Genomic DNA, 24,050 nt, shown 5'->3' with positions numbered 1-24,050 from the left:
TTTACTCCGAAAAATATGGTATATCTTCTGTACTGTTTGCTGTTTGAGATAAACAAGGAAATTGCTGGGAGGCAGAGGCAGATTTTTTTTCTTGTTTTCCTCCCCAAAAGCTAGGTGCATCTTATACTTCAGAATGTCTTATATTCTGAAAAATACAGTATATATACAGTGTATATACATCCAAAGTTCTTAATTGTTAGTGCAATATCTTGAAAGTTGGGTATAAGGTATCAATAGAGTTCAGATATTCTATTAACAAACACACACGTCACATACACACACATATTGACTTGATATGTGGTTAATATTTCAGTATTGACTGATTATTTATAATGATTAAGAAGGCACTTAAAACCATATATGTAAATCTAAGCATTCATAGCAAATTTTACATGTGAAATCTGAACCCATTCAGAAGCTCAACTTACTTTAAGACTTCCGTATACCCTTTAGCAGCCGCTACATGAAGAGCTGTACCACCAGATTTTGCATGCCGAACATCATTTATATGACCACTATTAAGCCACTGTCTAGCATCCCTAAGCATTATACGCTCTTCTTCTTTCCGAGCTGCCTCTATATCAACCCCTAAAAGAACAGAAATATATTCATTTAAAAACCTATACATTTATTATTTAAACTGCATGAAATTCATCAACCTCTAAAAAAGACATTGGACAATTTCTCTTCAGTTCTATCTTTTATGTAGAAGTGATTATCCTCAACATTTTGGTTACAGTTTGAAGCAGAAGACAAAACTTGCATGTCATGTACTGGCACAAATATCATTCTCTAAAAAGTCAGGTATAATATAGATAATTACATTTTTAAAATGCAATATAGGATCTTGTTCAACAAGCTGGACTGGGTCAAGATAATTACAAGATGAGGCAGAATTACTGACTGGAGATACAAGCTGAGGTCAATTTTCTAACACATAGTCCAGACAAATATGCATTTAATGCAGGTTACAAGACATGTACAGTTTAAGATCCAGAGTAAGATTTGCAAGTCAGCAGTTTCCATGTTAGTTATTAGTTTCTTATAGATCTGTTTTCCAAGATCTTAATTTGGAAAATTAAGGAAACTTGGAAACTTTTCCTTTCATGTAATCTTTGGCAACCACCATGAGCTTATTATTTCTGAAGCTAAAAATTTAAAAACTAGTAGCAGTAGCCTATGCCTCCCATGTCACCCATTTTTTTTCCAAACATGCATTTTCTTTCTAAACTTTTTATTAAACATTGGACATTACTGAAGATCTATATAAAGCATTGAATTAGCTTTTTGATCTTGCATCAATACATCCATCTAATTATCATGTTTACAGGTAAAATACAAATGTGTAATAAATATCACATTTAAAATTACCTAATTACCTCATAAAGATTAAAAAGCCAGAACCGAACAGCAGTCAATCTTAGGATATAAAGGAAGAATAGCTAGAAAAATGCACATAAATAGGTATTGCAGCTTCAAAAATAAATCAAACCATTTATTTATGTCTCAGAACTAAATAAAAACTATTAAAATAAAATACTTCCTCCAATAGTCCACATATGGCAATGTTGTACGTTAATTTGGTAGTCAGATTAATCTTTCTTACTAATGGACTAAAATAAGAAACCAATTCAGATAGTATCCAATGGTACGTTATAGTTTTAATTGGCAGGATGTTAAAACATTACTTTAATATGTCAAAATGCAATAGACAATTCAGTGACATTACATTTTTACCTCAAATCAAAACATTGTTGTCTCATATATTAAATAATAAAAGACTATAATATTCTCCACTATTTCAAGCACCATTGTTCTATTTATATATAAGATGTATTTAAACAAGCAAAAATAAGCAAGGCTCTAAAATCCCACCTACTCATAAAAACAGCACTGACTCTTATAGATTATACTTGTGTGAAACTGGCATGTTTTAATATCTCAATCTAAAGTTCAAAGATTTCTCAAATTGACATGTTTATTAAATTACCTTTAAATTAAATTATGCTTATAATATATTTGTTATGTCTTCAAAACAGTTGTTTTGGTTTCCCACTTATTATATTTGGAGGGACATTATGGAAATGTGATATTGGGAATGCTCTACATCAAATGCTGCTAGCAAACATGCTACGCTGCCTTCAGAATGGAAGTGGTTCTTTTGCTATGATTTAGATTAGAAGCACACAGCTAAAGCTCCAGATTTTCTTTCAAGAAAATCTTCAGTTTGGCCATAACAGATTTCTGTAAATTATTATCAGAGTAATTTTTAATCTGACAGAAAGGAATATTTTAAAATATTAAATATTTTACGTATTAATACTGACTGCAATTCAATCATTTTTTAATGTTAGAATTTTAATGTTAGATTTTTTTCTGAGCTCCCATCTTATCAGCCAAGCTGGGAAGAAATCCTTTAATTTCCAAATTTTAAAATACTTTGCTATCTGGAACATAAATATAGTTTTTCAAAGTATTTTTCTTACATACTGTTATATCCCAAAGGGAAAAGAAGCCTACATTCAGTATCACTTTTCTGTTCTTCTCCTCCACCAAAATATATAGATAAAAATTCTCACAGCTCCTCTACATTGTTAAAATAAGCTGAAAATTCCCTCAACTCCAGAAAGGATGTCCAAATGGTACACTTGTATGTATATGCATTTTATGTGTGTGTATTGTATGTATGTGTATATATTATATGTGCACGTACATGTACATGTATATGCATGTTATATGTATATGTGTGTATATGTATGTGTTATATGTATATGTATGTAATTGTATATGTATAAGACACATTGGATACAAACAAAATTCCAATAAAGACCACCATCTGGGCAAAGAAAAAACTGTCAGTTTTCATAAAACTAATTTCTACCAAATGAGCAGCCCATTTGCAAAAATTAATTTATCCCATCTGATTTATAACTTTATGCCATTTTGTCTCCTATTCCTGCTCCCAGCAAAAACTAGAGTAAAGAAGCAGAATGGAAATGGAGGGGGGGGACACCAACACTGGGAAGAAAAGGAAAACAAGTGAGAAGAAAGAACTGCAAAGAAAAAGACAAAATAAAATTGTTTACGGAAAACTCATCATCAGTGCTGGTACAAAATGAATGAATGCTGTTATATTGATTTTTTTTTAGCGTTCTATAGTTAATTTTCTTGTATCATTAATTTTCTTTACAATATGGAATTTCCTAACCATTACACATAGTTATTGCACTAAATCTTTATGTTTACCTTGTCGATTCACTTCATTTTGAAGCAATTCTTCCATTGCTTCTTCCTCAGCAATATCTAATGGAGTATTTCCTTCACTATTTACAGCTCCTACATATGCTCCTTGACTAATCAGGTATCTGTTAATAGAAAGAAGAAAAAATGACAAATATGCTGAATAGTTTTAATGTAAGCATATATTTCTTTTCATAAAATAATAAAAGCATAATCTGTGCATATGGGGAAAAGCTTTTAATAAGATTATCTCAATGTGGTTGAGTTCTTAATACAACCCCTTAAATTAAAATCTCTATTTTTACAATTCTTCTATATTCTGTAGATTTTGGTCCTTAAAGTGGTGACATTAAATAGCACACTTGGTGTCTCCCATGCACTATGCATTGCCTGATATTTTTTAAAGTATTGTTATACTTAAAAATAAACACATGGAAAGCTAGCATAATGCAAACTGGAAAGCCTGGAATATGACTTTCTTTTTCAAAATGTTTCATAAACTCTAAAAGAATCCTTAGAAAGTTATATGGTACAAGTGTGTATATTTCCCTAGAAAAGGTAAAAGGATTTGCTGAACTATTAAAAGCCATCTTGGGATATTACAGGGAGCAACTTCACTCATTTACTAGATTCATTTAAATAGGCTTTGAGTTATGTTTTACATGCCAGGGCACAGCACTCATTTTGTGAGAATGACCTTTAAGTGTTAGATGTCTATGGTTTCTGTTCAGATCATATAAAATTTTGCCTATATGAATTAAACATTCTTAATATGCTTACCAACCCCAAAAGCTTGACCCCTGTTGTAATCATTCCATTAATATTAATCAGAAGAAAAGCATAATCTTATTTTGTTACAATTTGCACATCTTAAAATGTATGAACTAAAAAAATCTTACAGGTCATTGTTTTATCCCTTCTTCTTAGTCGGAAATGCAGATGGCCATTTATCTCCATTAGAAAATGAAGGAGGAGGAGTTTATTACTGTTTAAAAAAAATATTCCACTGTTCTTATGGCCGGATAATTCATTCTAGCCTATAAATTAAAATTGCACCTGACAATCTTTTAGAGAATTGTAGACCATGGTCTTAACTCCCATTAGTCTTCTCCTATTATCTAAGAATGTAAAAATAATTTTTAAAAAAGAATTACTGCAGAAAGCTTTGTTTCCAGTTCTCTATCTATTCACCCATACATCTATCCATTTATTTACCAAATGTATACAACCATCCAGCAAAGCAATTAAAACAAGTCTTTAAAATAATTAAACATAAATATAAATAAGACCACGGGACAAACCATGAAAATCTCACAAATAATACAACCACTTTGCAGGCTCCCTGTTCCAAGAGATTGCCAAACCTGCTGGAAAAGATAGATTTCTAGAAGTTCCAAAGACTAGATGCTACAGCAGAAAAGGCTCATCTTCTAGATCCCATCAGAATGCACACCTTTTTGAATGTTGACATACATATTTCTTGGTAATTTAGTATTTTATCCACTGTAAATGTTAAACTGTATGGCATGTACTTTTCTGGGACTTCAATCTACCTTGTCCATACTTGATATTATCCAACTGACCAGAGCTTCAACCTGATGGCTCTTGATAGTTTGGCCATTTGGCATTTCAATTCCATTAGTGTTGGTGATCTTATCTGAATTTATTGCTACTACAAGTAATCTTCAATTTACAACCATTTGTTTAATGACCATTCAAAGTTATAACAACACTGAAAAAAGTGACTTATCACAATTTTTTCACATTTACAACAATTGCAACATCCCATGCTCACATGATCAAAATTCAGTGATTCACTTAACAACTGTCTTGCTTAGCAATGGAAATTTGGGGCTCAATTTTGATAGTGAAGTCAAGGACTACCTGTAAAGAACACATCTCCAAGTCCCATCTTAAACAAGCATTTAAGGATACCTCAGACATTGGAATTTAAAAAGTTCAAAGACTTTATGGCTGCTCTAACAGTACTGCCACATAAGATTTTACACACACACACACACACACACACATACACACCATATTACCTACAGCTAAAATAATAAACAAATACTTTAATATTTCTCTCTCATTGAATATCTATGTGTAGTCCTCATGACTAACTACCAAGAATTGGAGGAAATTTCAAGTTCTCTCTCCCCCCCCCCAAATTTTTTTTACCTGTTTCCAAATGAGTTGGCAAGTTTTATTTTTAAAACCTTCAAGAATAATTGAACATACATATTACAGCAAACCTTCCCTCATGAAATGTATGTATATGATTGCTAATATATTGTGCTACCTCTTCCCAGAAAAAAACAGAGGCCTCTCTTCTGTTGCTTTCTCACAAAAAAGAGAGTTCTCAAAAGTTGGGAAACAAATACTGGCTGGAAAACATTGAGGAACAATGGAAAAGGCTGAAATTTGTCTTGAACTCTGGATTAGTCTGAAAGGTCAACACATTCCAGAACTCATTTAAGAATCTATGTGAACTTGCACAGGTGTTGAGAACATGTAGTATCAGAGGACTCAAAGTCACAGGCTGTATGTGACCTCAAGTTATTTTCTGCAGCTTATGACCATACTTGGACAAAAAATAAGCTGGGATGGGGGGGGGGGGGAATCAGTCTCTTGGCGAGTAACTATTAGCTCAAAGAAGTCAGGATTTCTCCCTCATCATTTTCATGGATATAACAAATGAGGTTAAGGCAAACTAGATGGCTGGACTAAGGGAAGGATGGAGGGGAAAATAAAGTCCCAGCTCATTGGTAGCAGAAAATAAAACTGCCTCACATGTATGTATACTCTACAGAAAAATACTTTTGCAGTCAGCCAATCTCAGTTGAGCTCATCTTGGAAATAGTTCCACACCTAGGTATAAAGACGGCTATCTCTCTAAATCCACAGCTAGCTAGAAAGACAGATATATCTCACAATGTGAGGCTAAGGTTACAGCTGCACCCTTCTTCTCTGTCCAGGCATTGTGATGCCATTCCTTCTCAGGATGACAAACTGACAATCATCCCTTTGCACAGGGAAAATGTATATTTGGTAATACAGAAAATAAGTGAAATTCTGCTGCTGATGAACTATTGCAGATGCTGAGTCTAAAATGAATCAATTGATCAGTGTTGTGAGGCATTTTATGAATGAATTTTAGAAGTTATGTTTCTACACAAGAGAATGACCGTTGGCTTACCTGAATGGTCATTTTCTAGGCGCTGCAGGAGTATCCAAGCATGGGTTAACTTCAGCTTACTGCCCAAGGACTGAGTTCAAAGATTGTGTAGCCATGCCTCCTGCTCCTCTCAGAGGCTCAGTTTAAAAAACGAAGGTATGAGACCCAGAAGGATGCTGTATGGAGAAAAGTCTATGCCATAGAGGTGATAAGTCATGCACCCTCAGGCGACCCCAGGGCGGGATTGGACACTCCTGCAGCACCTAGAGAACAACCATTCAGGTAAGCCAACAGTCATTCTCCTAGGCGCTGCCTGGAGTGTCCAAGCATGGGACATACCCAAGCTATGAAGTCCCAGTGTGGGAAGAAGGAATGTCCTGGTTAGCAGGAACCGCAAGGACCCACTGTAAGACCCTCCTTCCAAATGAAGCCTCTGCAGAGGCAAAGGAGTCCAGTCTGTAATTCCGAATGAACGGCAAGGACCAGGTAGCCGCCCTGCAGATCTCTTCAATAGGCACTTGAGTAGCCCAAGCAGCCGTAGTCGCGGCGCTCCTCGTGGAGTGTGCTGTGATACGAAGAGGAACAGGTCTGGATTGTTGCTCATAAGCCAGCTTAATGCAAGTGCGCAGCCAATGTCCTATGGTGGTAGATGATACCTTCCTGCCCATGGAGGTGGGCTGGAACGATATAAAGAACAATTCTGACTTGCGAAAAGAGTCTGTCCTCTTTTTGTATACCCGCACAGTGCGGCGCACATCCAATTTGTGCCAGATGTGCTCCCTGGGATGACTGGAGTGCAGGCAGAAGTCGGGGAGGATGACCTCTTGCGTTCTGTGGAATAAGCTTTTAATTTTCGGTAGAAATGCTGGATCCAATCGCAGAATGACTCTGTCCAAATGTATAATACAAAGGTCCTCCCTAACTGATAGCGCGGCTAGTTCTGAAGTTCTGCACACTGAGGTGATGGCTACGAGAAAGGTGATTTTGAACGACAAATGTCGTAGGCTAATAGAACAAATTGGTTCAAATGGAGGCAATGTTAAGGCCTGTAAGACAATTGATAAATCCCAAGTTGGGTAACGGTGTACTGTTGGAGGGCGTAGGTTGGTAGCCCCCCTTTAGGAAACTGTGGACCCTTGGGTGTCTGCTGAGTTGTTGAGAATCATCTCTGGACAAGATGGTGGCCAGGGCTGCTGTCTGTCTCCGAAGGGTGTTGGGGGTGAGGCCCTTGTCCAACCCCTCCTGTAGGAAGGCTAGGATTTGTGGGATCGTCGCTGCTGTGACATCGATGTGATGGGACTGACACCAAGAGGAGAAGATAGCACAAGTAGCATCATAGATCCGCACAGTGGAAAGTCGCCTGGACGCCTGGACGGTTTGAATGACCTTGTCAGAAAAAATGTCTTGCCTCAGGAGGTTCCCCTCAAGTGCCAAACAGCTAACTGAAGCCATTGAGGGTCCGGTTGAGGTATGGCCCCCTGGCTGAGGGAGACCTGCTCCTGACGTATGCGCGAGTGCTTGGTCACTGACAGGGTGACAAGGTCGGTGAACCAGGACCTCCTTGGCAAGTGTGGGGTGACTAGCAGTACTTCGGCGCCCTCTAGTAAGATCTTCCTGATCACCTGAGGTATCAGTGGGAGAGGCAGGAACGTATATAACAGTCCAGGAGGCCAGCGGTATCGAAGAGCGTCCGTCCCTTCCGCGCTGGAGCATTGGAATCTTGAAAAGAACCAGGGGAGATGAGTGTTCTCGGAACTGGCAAAAAGGTTTATTGTCGGAAGACCGAATCTCTGGGTCAGCTGGTAGAACAGAGATGGATAAAGTTGCCATTCCGAGTTGCTGATGGTCATTCTGCTCAGTTGCTGATGGTCGTTCTGTTCAGCCAGTCTGCTGTCACGTTGTCCTCCCCCGAGATGTGGTCCACTCTCAAGTCCACTCTCGAGATGGCACTCTGCCCATTGTCCTATGGCCTCTGCCTCTGACACCAGGGCTGTTGATCGAGTTCTGCCCTAGTGATTGACGTAGGTCTTGGTGGGGGACGTGGGGGATACCCTGGAAGGGTTGGGAGAAAAACCAAAGTCCCCTTCATCTGCCAGAGAGGGAGAGCCCTCCCGTGGAATATCCACTATGGGGATGTCTGCAGGAACCTGAGCTGGTGGTGGTTCCCTGACTTGAACAGTTTGTGCCTGGGCACTAACTGCCTTTTGAAATTGTCTCTCCAGGATCTTCTGTCTCTTCTCAGCCAACCTTTCTGCAGCCTTTGAGACCTTCCTGGCTTTGGGCTGTTTCCCTTTTGCAGGGCATCCTGCACTGTCCCCTTTAGCAGCAGGGTTGGGCCTGCTGCGCTTGTTAGAGGTAGGTTCAGTTTGATCCCTGACTTCAGCCACACTCTTGCTGGCCATGGTACACTTCCAGCCGTATCACATCTTGGTTGTAATTAGTCCCTGTATGTGATATAGCTTTGGATAATAGGCCCCTTTAATTCAGTCCAAGTCCTGAAGAAATGGGGCTTGGCAGGGGTCAATAACAGCGAGCAATATTTTTGGCGTCAAAATTGGAAGTCCCAAGGTGCTGCAGATCTGCGCTGGAATAAGGCAGGGAATGCCCAGAGAAAAGCCAAACTCCCTGCAGCCGCTCTTTATAGTCTTCCTGGGGAGGGAGGGACCTACCTGGAGCCCCAGAGCGAGATCCCAATATTAAGAAGCCCTCCCAGCGGTGATCTGCTGTGGAACCAGGTTGCAGCAATTCAAACAGCTTGAAAAATAAAGTGTGCCACTTTTTTCCCTTCAAAATGGCCGCCGCAAGCTTTAGGGCACACCGGGGAGCTGTTGGCAATCTGGAGGGCTCAGTACAGCCTCCGGGGCTAAAAACAGTCCTCTGACAGCTTTTGGGGGATCCCCAACCAACTACCTGCCCCCAGAGCTCGCCAGCGGCCACTGACAGGCTCCCGGTGGTGCCTCGACCGCGGTGGTCGCAGAAGGCAGCCACGCTCCAAGCTGCCGGTTCCACGCTTAAGAAGGCTATAGGAAGGGAGCTTTCAATAGAAGGGAGAAAATAAGAAAACCTAACACTTCCTAATCTACTCTCTAAACACAAAAATAAGAAAAGAGGCTACACTAAGCTGTTTGGAGAGTCCAACTTGCTGTCCAAGAACTGGAGCTCCCCAACTGCGTCCTTTTAGGGCAACTGAGTTTTTTAAACTGAGCCTCTGAGGGGAGCAGGAGGCATGGTTACACAATCTTTGAACTCAGTCCTTGGGCAACAAGCTGAAGTTAACCCATGCTTGGACACTCCAAGCAGCACCTAGGAGAAATGTTGAGCCATACAAGAAGAATTGCAATTAATATTAATGTATTAACATTACTAAGACAGCTGCAAGCAATTAAATTTCAGGTTAGCAAATAACTTTAAGAAATACAGCACATAAATTATCTATTGGTTTCTATGTAATGGGAGTTCCTGTACACAAAAACCATACAGAACTGTTTTGATTTGACAACTAAAATAATGCTGTTATAATCCTAAGGGCAGAATATGAATTTTTCATCAAGCCAGGAATCTATGGGAAGGAAAGTTTTGCATTTTACATTAACAACTTAATTTTTAATTATGACCTATATTTCATTTAGTATCACCATGAAGTCAGCGTGTGTGTGTGTGTGTGTGTGTGTGCGCGCGCACACACACACACACATATATACATATATATCACAAGATCTATGCAAATTAATGTATATTTAACTTTGGATATGATAAAGGTGGGAGACATGAATTAGCAAATATTTCAAAGGTATTAGTTTCCCAATGTGTACTGGATTCCAGAGAATTATGCATCGAGGAATTCTATTCCTAAAATACCTTCATCATAATGGTTCATCAAAACATAAGATACAATTATGTATAATTATGATTAGAATTATTTTGTTATATCACTATTATTGCTATCAGTATATGTTATCTTTTTTTTTCTTTTGAAAAATGGTATGCCTGGACAATACACTGTATTCAAAATACTTAAATATAAATTTAAAAAACTTGACGGGAAAAAAGCATGGTAAGATACAAAAGACAATTTCAGAAAAACAGGCATTGTTGGACTTGACAAAATTTATATTATCTGGGTTTGTTCCCTAGGAAATAACCTCTCAAGTATGACTTTTTCAATTGCCCCATTTGCATAAAAAATCTCTATGCAATTTTATTACAATATCCTATACTAGTGATGGCGAACCTATGGCATGCGCTGGCCAGCTGAGTTCACCCTTTTTTAAAGCCATTTTTCGCCCTCCCCAGGCTCCAGAGGCTTTTCGCCTAGGGAGGGCGAAAAGAACTCCCCCCGTTCCCCCAGAGGCCTTCCGGAGGCTTCATGAGCTTCCCTGAAGCCTCCGGAGCGCAAAAAACCGACCCTACGGGCAAACCGGAGGTTCGGGAATGGACTTCCTGTTTGCTCGAAGGGTCGTTCTGACTGCTCTGGAGGCTTCAGGGAAGCCTCTTGAAGGTCCCTGAAGCATTCGGAATGCTTAAAACGACCCTCCGAGCAAACCAGAAGTGACTTCCGGTTTGCCCAGAAGGTTGTTTTGAGCACTCCGAAGGCTTCAGGGAAGCCTCCTGAAGGTCCCTGAAGCCTCTGGAGGGCTTCCGGAGGTGGGGGAGGCTGTTTTCACCCTCCCCATGCTCCTATAAAGCCTCTGGAGCCTGGGGAGGGTGAAAAAAGCATGCAAAAATGGGGAGTTTGCACCTGTAGTGCACGCATGCGCACTGGGGGGGTCGTACATTATTTTATGGGTGCGGCATGCCTGCACACGACCCCCCTGCGCTCCCCCCACTTATGGCACGCGAGCCAAAAAAGGTTCGCTATCGCTTTCCTATATTCTAGGATGCCTTAGGGAAAAATCACTGTTATTAGAGGAAGACATGGTTATCAATTCATCTGACCATCAAAAGGCAAGGTAAAGTTTGCTAATCATCAAAGTCACTTCCTGAACTGGCAATACCCATGATATCTATAAAACTACAAATCATGGCCTTTGGTAGTACTGCATTTCTGGTCCAGATAAATTACTGAAGTTTTTGCAGGTTTGAAACTTATAAAGAATCCTAAGCTTCTCATTTACGGAAGAAAAATGTGCCTTGGTGGTGTAGTGGTTTAGAGTGCAGTACTGCAGGTTACTTCTGCTGACTGCCAGCAGCCTGCAATTTGGCAGTTCAAATCCCACCAGGCTCAAGGTTGACTCAGCTTTCCACCTTTCGGAGGTTGGTAAAATGAGGACCCAAATTGTTGGGGACAATATTCTGACTCTGTAAACCGTTTAAAGGTCTGTAAAGCGGTATATAAACTCTAAGTGCTAAGTGCTAAACACTGATTTTCCACTATTAACAACTCTCCAAGCTGACATTAGCCTAAGGAGATATATATGTATACACACACACACACACACACACACACACACACACACACACACCATATCTATAGAGTTTCCCAGCTGGAAGGAAAGAAAGCAACACTGATGCAATACAACTGTATAATCACTCCAGTCAATAATATAAAAGTCAAGAAAAATACCAAATATTTGTTTTAAGTAGATAATACAGTACAAAGATTAAAATACTGTCACACGGCAGTGATTATTTTCTTGTTCATATGGATATTAACAAATATAGTTACCATTAAGAATGTCCAACGAATTTTATTAGTCAAAAAATGTTTAACATTTAGCTGACCTAGAAATGTAAAACTTCTGTAAATTCTAAAAATAAGATGGAAGAAAATGAGTGCTTTTTCCAGAAAATTGGGACAGAATTACATATACTTTATATACAGTAAAATACATTTTTGTTTTTCTTGGACAGAGCTAAATTCATTTTGTTCTTTTAAGAACTTAGAAGTACTATATTGAAACTTGGTTTATTTACATCATTATGTCTGGCATGTTAAATATAAAAGTATAATTTAGTTATGAAATAATTACAGTCAGTGATTAATTTCCTTTAAATCTTAAAGACATTTTTGAGACATTTTACAATTGTACAGCTTAGCGATAAAGGTTCAAGTCTCAACTGTACTCTAGCTAGTAGTACAGTCAGCCGTGAGATCCTCAAATGCTTCTAAGGAGTTTTTTTAAAAAACACAAATGGAGGCCAACCAATTACTATGGCAAGTCTTTGAGACCAAATTGTTAGCTCAAAATCCTCTGCGATACACAAGTGGGAATTTATACCAAGAATGGCCAGGAATCAGTCCAAACAAAAACTCTGAGATCAATTCTCGCTGCATCCAATGTAACTCCAAATGTCCTGCTAAGATTTGAAAAATAAATTATCGCAATCCTGATAAGGGCCTGGAAGATGGTGATGAATTAGTGGGCTGAAAAATCCAGTGTTTTATAGCTTTACCCATTTAAGTTGCAGAGATAGTCTGCATTGCAAAAGTTCGCACGTTGTTGGCTCTCAGCGCCATTCATAATATTTCAAGTTAAACACCTACTCAGCCAAAGAATAAAATATATGGAATTTCAAGCTAGACAATCAATGTCTAAATCTCAAAAAAATAGATAAAAAGTAGCATTTGAGAACCAGCAAAATATTTAGAGAACCTTTTTCTAAATCCATTAATCAAGCTCACCTGCCTACGTAGTGACAATGAGATCATAACCATTTCACAAGGGTTATCACATTGTAAAATTTACAGTAGTATTATGTCTATTTATATTCTGCCCTAATAAATATATTTCCAGGAAGATAAGATAATTTCTACATGAATATTCTATCAGAAGACACAAAGCCCACTATTACCTGCATGGCAGCCAAATGTTGCATTACTGCAATGAAAATAAGATATCTTCAAGGCTAATTAGTTTTCACTTATTTCTTATTTAAGATATTAATATGTATACATGCAATTGTTTTAAAGAGCATATATTTTACGTAATACAAAGATCACATTTACAGAAATTATTACTCTACATAAAAAACTTCCTTTATATGACCCTGTGAACCCTTAACTTGGGGTCAGGGTGGCTAAATGGAACTGAGCCTTTACTGGCCAGATGTCATTCCTGATGCCATGCACTGTTCACAGCAATTATTTTTTCTTTGTGCTCTAGAAAAGAAACATCTGCTGCTACCTAAGATTGAATTCTCAATCTTCCAAGAGGGAGGTGAGTGTTCTTATTACTAGGCCACCATGCTGTTCATATTACTACTCTACATCATTATAGTAATTTATGCAATATTTTATATTGGTATTTTACCTTAATTCATTTTGATTTGATTTCTTGGATTGTATCTATTTTGTTTTTCTATTGATCGTTGAGTGAATAAATTACTGATTCAACAATGCTAAATTGATCAGTTTCAAGGGAGAAACAGAAATTTTTTCTAATTCCATCTATCACAGCCACCAAAAACAAATTATTCAGCTATTACAGCACAGGAGGCAAGAAATGAATTCCAGAGTAAAGCAGTAAATGTTAACATCAGCAAACAAATCATGAGTGAAACTTCCCAAGTAGGGCAACATATCTAAAACTACTGCATAATTAAAGCTTCAAAGCCCATCGAGAGGTCCAAGAAAATTAAAAGGTCTTTATTTTTTCTAAGTTGTTTTAAGTCATAATGCCAAAGGCCCTTCTGGTACTCAAACAAATTCTTATACCTGATAGTGTGTCATCACCAGTGAATATCACAAAAAAGATCAGCAAAGTTCTATGCCTTTCAAATTTCATTTAGCATTCACTTAGAGAAGGATTATTCCTTACGCTGTTCATGAAATCAAGAAACATCAAATGCATTTGAAACTGAAGCTCAGTGTATCCTGAAAAGCAGCTAAACATGCAATTTGAAACAACTAAGAAAAAGTAATTTTACTTTTCCAAATTAATACTTAGTTTTATTAATACAATGGACTTTGTATTTAAGCTACATAAACAGAAAAAATAACTTAAAGAAAGCATAGAAGGGACCTTCTTACCTGACACGCTCCTTCTTGGTGTGCTGAGAGAGAATCCAAAGAATGGGTTAACTCGGCCTTGCTGCTCATTAGACTGAGTCTGTCAATCTTTTGTAGCCACGCCTCTCGCGTCTGTGTCCCCAGTTTTTTACGAAGGAGTAATGATTGACTTGAATATGTTGGTGGACTTGTCAGGGCCTGAGAACCAGGGTTAAGTCCCATGTGGGGAAATGTTGGGTGGTAGGCGGACGCAAGTTCACTGCCCCCTTGAGAAACCTCCTAATGACTGGTAATCTAGAGAGAGATAGGGAACCCTTGCCCGCCAGGATGGTGGAAAGCACTTGGTATGGACAGTGTTATGGGATAGGCCCTTGTACAGGTCATCCTGCAGGAAGTCCAGAACTTGAGGAGAAACCGAAGCAGCCGCAATGCTGGCTGATTGGCACCATCTGATGAACATCAACCACGTGGAGTTATAAATCCGCATGGTTGATGGTCAACGAGCCGCCTCTATGGTTGCAATCACCCTTGAGGAAAAGTTGGCACTCCTCAGGAAGCTCCGCTCAAGTGCCAGGCAGTCAAGTGGAGTCACTGGGGCTCCGGGTGGATCAGGACGCCCTGGCATAGATGAATTTCCTCCTATGGAATCCTCCACGGGGGGTGGGGTGGGGGGAGAAAACGGACACGAGGACTAGATCCGTGTACCAAGGCTTCCGAGGCCAATGTGGCACTATGAGAATGACCTCCACCCCTTCTAACTCCACCTTCCTCAGGATCCCCAGGATGAGGGGAAGAGGAGGAATGGCATAAAGAAGCCCGCTCAACCAATTGCTGTGAAGAGCGTCTGTCCCTTCTGCGCCTCGACTTGGAAAATGGGAGAAAAACCAGGGAAGTTGGGTGTTCAGTGGGGTGGTGAAGAGGTCCACTGCTGGGGTGCCGAAACATTGACAGATCCATTGTAACAAGTCTGGGTGCAACTGCCATTCTTTGTGATCCATGGTGGCACGGCTGAGCCAATCGGCCTGGTGATTGGCCACCCCGGAGATGTGATCTGCCACTATGGATGCGAGGTGTCTCTCTGTCCAATGTCCCAGCTTCTGCGCCTCGCTCCACAGGGCCTTGGAGTGCCCCCCTGACGGTTATGTGCCTTTGTGGCGATGTTGTCCATCAGGAGGAGAACATGGTGGCCATCGACAGATCATTGGAAATGGAGCAATGTCTAGCGCACCGTCTTCAGTTCAAGCCAATTTATATTGTGGTGCAGGTCTGCCGCTGTCCATCGACCCTGTACCAACTGTGACTCCATGACAGCCCCCCAGCCGAACAGACTTGCATCTGTCGTGATGGTAATCCTCACAGGTTCCCTGAACCCGGACCCGGTGGACAACGCCGGGGAGATCCACCACCGAAGAGACAGGCACACCAGAGCCAGAACTCGAAGAGGGCTGGTGGAGTTGCTCATCATGTGACACTAGTAAGGGATGAGTGCCCATTAAAGGGTCCTCACATGGAGGCGTTCCCAGGGAACAATCCCGATGCAAGGTATCATTTGTCTGAGCAAACGGGAAAGCTCTACCATTGCAACGATTCATTTGGAGCACACCTGCCAAATTGAGGCTTTCAGTTTGTTCTGTCGGTCCTGGGAGAGGAACACTATCCCTGAGACAGAGTTGATTTGCGCTCCCAGGTGCAGAAGTCTTGTGGACGGCGTAAGATGACTCTTCACAAAATTCACGGAGATTCCCAGCCGTTGAAGCATTTGGATCGTTAGTTGAACGTAATGGGACACCTGCGCTGACAATCAGGCCTGGACAAGGATGTCGTCCAAGTAACATTGGAGTCTCACCAGGATGGAATGTAGGTAGGCTGCCAACACTGCTAGGACTTTTGTGAAGGGCCTGTGAGTGGACGCTAAGCCAAAAGGGAGACCCTGATACTGGTAATGGGACCCTGCCTGAGAAAATCTGAGAAACCTGCAATGGGCTGGGAGGATTGAGATGTGCAGGTACGCTTCTGTGAGATCTATGGAGTCTAGGTAGTCCCCCCCCCCTGCCTGATCCCCTGATCTTAGGGCTGTCATCTTGAATCTCCTGTATACGATGAATGTATTGAGAAGCTTAAAGTCTAGAATGGCCCTTCAACTCCCCGAATTCTTTGGCACTACAAACAAGTTGGAGTAAACCCCCAGAACCTGTTCCTCCAGTGGTACTGATTTGGTTGCCTGAATCTCTAACAGGTGACGAATTGCCAGAGCCATAAGATTGTGTTTCACCGTGTTCCTTGACATGGGAAACTGCCTGAAGAGATTTGGGGATAAGGAGAGGAACTCCAGTCTGAGCCCCTCCCTGACCATGCTGAGGACCCAGGCATAGGTCACAATGCTGTCCCACTGGTCCGCAAAGTGGCCTAGGCAGCCCACTTTGGGCAGGTTTGGGTTCGAGTCACTTACCCTTATGGTACGGGCAACCACCTGCCCCACAAAAGGGCCACTTGGATTGGTTACTATGGAACCTCTATCTTGGTAAAATGGCCTGGGGTTCTGTCTATCAGATCTAGGCTGGAAATAACGGTGTGGATGATAATCAGGTTCCAGAGCCCGAAAGGTAGGGTGTCAGGAATATGGCGCAGGCCTAGATTCTGGGCATTTGGTGGTAGTCGGCAACATCTTTTTCTTATCCTTGTTTTCCACAAGGATAGGATCCAAGGATTCCCCGAACAAAGGACCTCATCGTAGGGGGCGGTGGCCAGGTACAACATAGATTTATTGCCAGCCTGCCAATTTCAGAGCCAAAGAAGGCGTCTCGATGTTACTGAGAATGCCAGGGTTCTGGACACATACTTGATTGAATCCAGTGTTACGTCCGCAGAGAACTGGGTCGCTGCAATAATTTTGTTAACTTCCTGCAGACAGTGGGCATCATCAGGGGGAATGTGGTCCTGCAGCTGACGCAACCACAACAAGGTGATATGGTTGAAAAAGGATGCTGCAGCCACAGACTTAATAGCCCACGCCAATGCTTGTAACGCTTGCTTAGGGTGAGTTCAGTTATTACCTCTTATTGTTGGTTATAAGCTTGTCCGCAATATCCCCTGAAACTAGGGATGACAAAGTATCTACTGTTGGGACATCTACTGTTGGGACCTGTAGAGCATCTGAAAATTCCTTGTCCATATTATAAAACTGGTGATTGTTGCTGCCAGGATTCAGAAGACTCTGCGGGTGAGCCACTTCAATGGCTGCTCAGAGCCCTGTGGTGAGATCACAGGTTGTCGCGCCACCAAAAAGCTTCTGTGGCGATTACCGCTGCCATGCAAAGAAAAAAAGGCATCCACTGCTCAAATCCAGTCACCCTGAGTGCCAGGAATCGGCCAGGCTTTGTGTGGCAAATAGGCCCGGAGCAGAAAGACGAACCGGCACTCCGGCGCTCGATCAGGTGGCAACGGAAACAGCCCTCGCCAGCAGCCTGAATTTAGTCTTTAAAAACCAACAATTTAGAAAAGCTAATTTAAATTCAAAAAAATAAATTTTGCTCAGGAGCTAAATCTTATCACAGTCACCTTGACCAGACTTAGTGACAAACTGGGGCTACAGAGGAAGAGGCATGGCTTCAAGATTGACACTCAGTCTCAACCAATCAGGCTGTGATAATAGCCAGATGTGACCCCTCACGCGATGCCCTGGAGACTTTTCTCTCTACACAGCATCCATGCCTTATCACAAATCAGCATCTTACCAAAAATAATTACTAACCAGAAACATTGTTTCTGAGTGCTGAGAATTTTTCCCATGCATGTTTTTTTCCATTCACTGCTGAAAGGAGAAAAGACTGCATTCCTCCTTAACATGCAAAGGGTTGGAAATGGTTCTTCCTTATCCCTTCATGTTTCAAGAGAAATTTTGGCTCAAAATCGTGAGCCTAATAGGAAGTAATTCTTCTTACTGTTCTCAGAATTATTTAATCCAGCAGAGATGTATGCATTTCTACATAATCTAGTTTCACACAAAACTCACAATGCCTAGTTTTTAAATTATATAAATCCAAGCCTTTTCAGTATAGTACAAACCTAACTCATTAAATTCCCCAATATAATTTTGAAATAAACTTGAAGCTTCGTGTACTGAACTAATATTTTGTCAAAGTCCAGATCAAAAATAATTCCCAGTCAAAAAGATAAATAAAATCATTGCACAATATATAGACAGCATATTAAAAGTTACATTTTAAGTTTAAATATTTATCTCTATAGATCTGAGATTAAGACTTAAATCATCAAAAATTATATTTAGGGCATTTTGGATTGGCCAGAAGAATGTATTTGATTTGAGATTTTTTATATTGTAAATGCACAAAATTTTCTACGTCATTTACCATATGGTCATATGATCATTTCATATCTTCTTGGTATAGTATGCTAACGTACCGTATTTATCGGCGTATAACACGCACTTTTCCCCCCGAAAAATAGGGGGCAAATGATGTATGCGTGTTATACGCCAATATAATGTTAAGAAGCCATGTTTTTACAGTATTAACAAGTACCGTATACACCATATACACCACCGATATAATGTACATACCGCACAGCAGCGAGTGGATCAGTAGCAGCGTGTGGAGTGTGAGTAACGGCAATCAGTAGGCAACGGCAAGCCCAGGCAACCCGCGCCTTCCTCACGTCTAATTCTCGCGGCCGTCGGAGCGTAACCACGGTAATGCTCTGCACTGCGAGAGTTTGCAGACTCGCGAGAGTTTGCTGTCTGAGGCAGGAGAACTTGTACCCGTCAGGTATACCACTGCAGTGTGACTCATCCTGACACTCTGACGCTGAAAAAAACTGCATTCATAACCGTACTTACGGTATTTCCCTACTACTGGTATCCCTAATGGATTTAAAACAAAAGCGTGGAGCATATACAGCTGCTTTCAAGTTGAAGGTTGTGGAATATGCCAAGCAACATGGAAATAGGGCTGCAGCAAGGCATTTTGGAGAGCCACCAACAGAATGCACAATACGAGAGTGGCGAAAAATGGAAGAAAAACTCAAGACATTATCAAAAACAAAATGCAATTTTCGCAGCGGTATTGCTAAATGGCCAAAATTAGAAGAACAGGTGAAGGAATTTGTACTTAATCATAGAAAAGCTGGTATTGCTTTATCAACAAAAATGATCATTATTCAAGCAGTGAAAATCAGCAAAGAGTTGCAAATACATGATTTCAAAGGAACAGCATCATGGTGCCAAAGATTCATGAAGAGGTATGAGCTTCGGATGGTGAAGAAGATGAGCTGATTTATGAAGATAGTAGCAGTGAAAGCAGCAGTGTTCATTGCGATTTTGAAGATAGCAGTGAAGATGAAGAGTTTCTTGGTTTCCCAGATAGCGATTTCTGAGTAAACTTTTGTAAAAACAGAATATCCAAGTTTCTTTGTTAAAACAGTTGCTTTTACTGTCCTTTTACATTATTTACCTTATAAGTGGTAATAATATTAATAAAAAAAGTTCTGAGCTACCCTTATTTTGCTTCAAAGTTCTTTATTTGAAATTTAAATTTTTTTCCTGAAATTTCCCTCTTAAAATGAAGGTGCGTGTTATACGCCTGTGCGTGTTATACGCCGATAAATACTGTATGTCAGTGATGGCTAACCTATTTGTCGCCAAGTGCTAAAAATGTGCATGTGCAAAAGCGCACTCACCACCTATAATGCAATGTGTGCATGACTCACCCCCGTGTGTACGCCCCCCCCAGTGCATGTGCGTGTGGCCCACCTTTTTTTCTGGTCATGGCTAGAAAAAAGGGAAAGTATTGGAGTATCAAGGGATAGATAAACTGGTGGGATTCACCATGGCAGCAACTAAGATAGTAATAAACAAGCTCATAGGCAACATGATGAGGCTAAAGTTGGGGGGGGGCATGTACCATTGTATCAGTTTTGCCCTACTTCTCCTGTAAAGATCTCTCTAGGCCTCCCTTTCTTTTGCCCAAAATCCAGAACAACTTAGACTTTCTGGATGCTCTGGTTGCTGAATTAAATATTATCCAGTTAAACATAACTTCTAAAATGTGATGGCTTGTTTCAGCTTAGAAATAAAACTTATTTTTTATTTCACACAAACCTAGAAAATAGCTTTATAAATTTGAAAAAGAAAATCATCATCATATAAGGTTAGGAAGTTGCATTAAGAATTTGAGACAGGTGCTTAACAGAAGAAACTGGTGCCACACCTCCACTAACAATAACTGTAATCTTTTTAATTACATTAATGGAGTTTGACAGGTATGAAAAAGTTTCTCAGATTCCTACATCTTTTCCAGATAAGATGGAAAGTACAGATTTAGGTTTGCAAGAATAGTAAAAAAAATCAAACATTTAATACCAAATTAGTAAAGAATAGATATGATCACATTCTCCATACTAAAGTTAGTTTTTCTTCACAACTGTGCTCCAGATTTCCAATCATAATAGAATTAGCTTATATTACTAGGGACTCACATTACTGTAGAACATATGGCATATTTCCAGAAGGAATTTACAAATAAATTTATCTATATTTTCTAGTATCCAAATTAAATGAAACTATAATATGGTATTCATTCACTCCATTACAGCAATAGTTTAGAACACATACCCTAATTGAAGCATGGCATTAAACCAGTTAAAGAGCTTTATTCTCTTTTATCAAGCAGCATAAAATAAATACAGTCTTCAATTTACAACCACAATTAGGACTGGAACTAGCATTGCGAGTGAGTCACACCCAATTTTATGGACTTTCTGCCATAGTTGTTACGTGAACTATGTTCATCAAGCAAATCTGTCTTCCCTCATTGACTTTGGTTGTCATAAACCAGCTGGGAAGATTGCAAGGACACTGTGGTAGATCATAAACATTAGTGTGAAGACTGTTTGGAAGCTACTTTTTTCACCATCGTCTTAACTTCAAACAGTTGCTAAATTAATGGTCTACCTATATCACCAAAATCAAAGCAAGAAATGAGAGCAGCCCCAATTCCAACTGTTTTAATCAAAATAAATATTATGGGCCTATTTCAAAGTGATAATTGGGAAAATAAAAAAAATAGAATATCTTTATCTGTAAGTTTCAATATTTTCCAATAGACTATTTTACAGTGCTAAACTTTCCAGTTGCTAAAATGCTTGCTCAAACACTATTCTGACACATGCAGTAGAGAATGAAAAAGAAAAACTGCTAGAACCAATTCCTTTTAAGGACAAACAGGTTTATAGCTTACTGTATGAAATATAAGAGGCCAAGGTGCTTAGAAATTTTGTCCTTCTCAAATCCATTCTTCTTCATATGGATAGCCAACACAATACAACATAGAAGCTTAAACCTTGTGCAAAGCTATTTTAGACACCACATTCCTTGTCCGTGCAATTAATACCTTCTTCCTTAAATCTATTTATAATCAGATTCATTCTACATAAGAAATTATAGCAGTATCTTCTTAGTGTGTAAGAGAAACAAAGAGCATGAAATTCATTTCTATAATACAAAATTCATCAGATATAGGAAACTATTATATCTGGTTATTCACTGCAAACATAGACATATAAATTTAAAATTCTACTTTTTATCCTCTATGCTTGGGAGAGGCAGGGAGGAGAGATGCTCCATTTCCTTGCTATAAAGACCCCAATTTTCATACCTGACAGGCTGCTGGGAGTATTTTTGTGTTAACGCTTAACTGGCATTCGCTGTATTAAAAGTCCACTAGATATTTAGAAAGTTGTATCAAATAAAGATAAGCATTCTTACTCTGCTATATCAAGATATCCACAGGAAGCAGCCGCATGTAGAGGTATCCAGCCTTCATTGTCAGGTTGATTAATGCTGGCTCCATTTTCCACAAGAAATTTCACCATATCTATGTTATCATCTATGCAAGCCTATAAACAGATACAAATGGTTAAAGTTAGTTGTACAAGAGATTTGCCAAGTCACTCTAAAAACAGAGAAAAATGAGTTTTGTCTGTCACCAAAGAAGTGAAACAAGCAGTCCTTTACACATATAGCATATTGATACATGATGCATGAATTCATCAATGCTTCCTTTATTTGTCCTGATCTTTTTAAAAAAGGCCTTGCTAGTTCCAGTTCAATTTGAAACCTGCCACTTATTTTATATATAATTGACTGGTAATTTCTGTGTTAACTCAATAGCAACTTTAGACATTTATAATATCCTGGAAAAAGTCGTCACTTTGTAATATGCATGAGAGCGTATGATTAAATTATCTAAATACTGACATAAATAAGCTTTATTCCAATAATCTATCCATTATGTCTTCTCCTAATATTCTTCACTCTTTGACAAATTTGCAAGAAACAAAAACCAGATTCTATAACTAGTTTTTATTTTTATTTATTTATTAAATTCACAAAACCCCATCTCACTATCTAAGTGACTCTGGGCAATTTACAGATTTTAAAAGAAAGATGTCCAGGTATAAGTCATCACTGAATAAGAGAGTGGCACCCAAGGAAAATAATAAATCTGTGTTCTGAGTCAGTTTTCCTTCAGGAAATTTAAATCAAATTTAAATTTTAAAGTTAATAATAAATTTAACTAGCATTTAAATTTGAATTAATATTAGATAATACAATTTAAGGTATTGTGTCTTATCTTAAAATTCCATCTCTGAAAACCTTCTAAATATGCACCAATGTATTCCGCAAATTCTGAAATTCTATTTTACTTTTTTCCCTTTTATTATATAAAAAAGATCAACAAGATGGGTGTTTGGAAAGTACTTTATCTTATTTTCTAAATTGCTCCAAATCTACAAAGATTACCAGCTTTCAACGGATTTGGAATTTTTGATTTTTTTTTGTAAAACAAAACTAGCAATTTTGCAGATTTCAGCACAGATATTTAAATATTTTAATGTTAGGGGTCTGTGCCCGGATTCTGGTCAACACAATTCTCCAACAATAGCTGCATGTTCCAACTTCTATGGTTGGCATTTTCACTGTACTGTGAATGCACTGAGATAGACAGATAAACAGGCAAGCAGGCAGACACAGACTTCCCAAAGGAATTCTTTGAAATAACCGACCTATGGCTATCAAAATCAATGCCTGAACAATACATAGCTTAAAAACACACTAAATGAAATTATTTGATCTTTAGCTTTTCAGTTAAAATAGGTATCCAACAATGCTGTATGATAAACGGTTATCCTTTAGGACCCCCTATAAACAGCCTAAAACCAATGGCATACAAATGAACCTATTGCCTCTAGAAATCTCAATGCTTGATTTAGGAAAAGAGCAATTCTTTTGAAATAATAACAAAAACTCCTTGTGAAGAAACTCTATACCAGGGATGGCGAACCTATGGTACATGTGCCAGAAGTGGCACACAGAGCCATCTCTCCGGGCTTGCGAGCCATTGCTCTTCTGGGTTCCAGCGCGCAAGCCAGATGGTCTTCACATGCGCGGAAGTGCCAGAAACCAGAAGAGCAGCCACTCAGCGTGTATGCACGCGCCGGGAAGATAATCTTCCAGTCTCCAGCACGTGATTGCGCGCCAGCCAGCTCGTCTTCATGTGCACCAGAAACCAAAAGACTAGGTGGCTGGTGTGCAGGCACGTCCCACAAACCAGAAGATCATCTTTCCAACGTGCACATGCGCACTGGCAATTTCTCTTCTGGTTTCCGGTG

The 24,050-nt window shown here is 39.5% G+C and overlaps 1 protein-coding gene across 3 annotated transcripts in view; it reads right to left on the bottom strand.

The window, feature by feature from the left end:
- PPP1R12A (protein phosphatase 1 regulatory subunit 12A) overlaps positions 1-24,050 on the bottom strand; it is a 117,863-nt gene that overhangs the window by 53,733 nt on the left and 40,080 nt on the right. For all 3 annotated transcript variants that reach the window (XM_081958770.1, XM_081958771.1, XM_081958769.1), the window contains exons 2-4: positions 22,144-22,274; positions 3,247-3,365; positions 429-588 (exon numbers count right to left, since the gene is read on the bottom strand). In XM_081958770.1, the coding sequence (XP_081814896.1) occupies positions 429-588; positions 3,247-3,365; positions 22,144-22,274 (410 nt within the window). The remainder of the gene's footprint in view (positions 1-428; positions 589-3,246; positions 3,366-22,143; positions 22,275-24,050) is intronic.

The sequence above is a fragment of the Natrix helvetica genome, assembly GCF_964273705.1.
Source record: "Natrix helvetica genome assembly, chromosome: 6".
NCBI lineage: Eukaryota > Metazoa > Chordata > Lepidosauria > Squamata > Natricidae > Natrix > Natrix helvetica.
The sequence above is the reverse complement of the archived record's forward strand: the minus strand, read 5'-3'. Positions and strand labels throughout refer to the sequence as shown.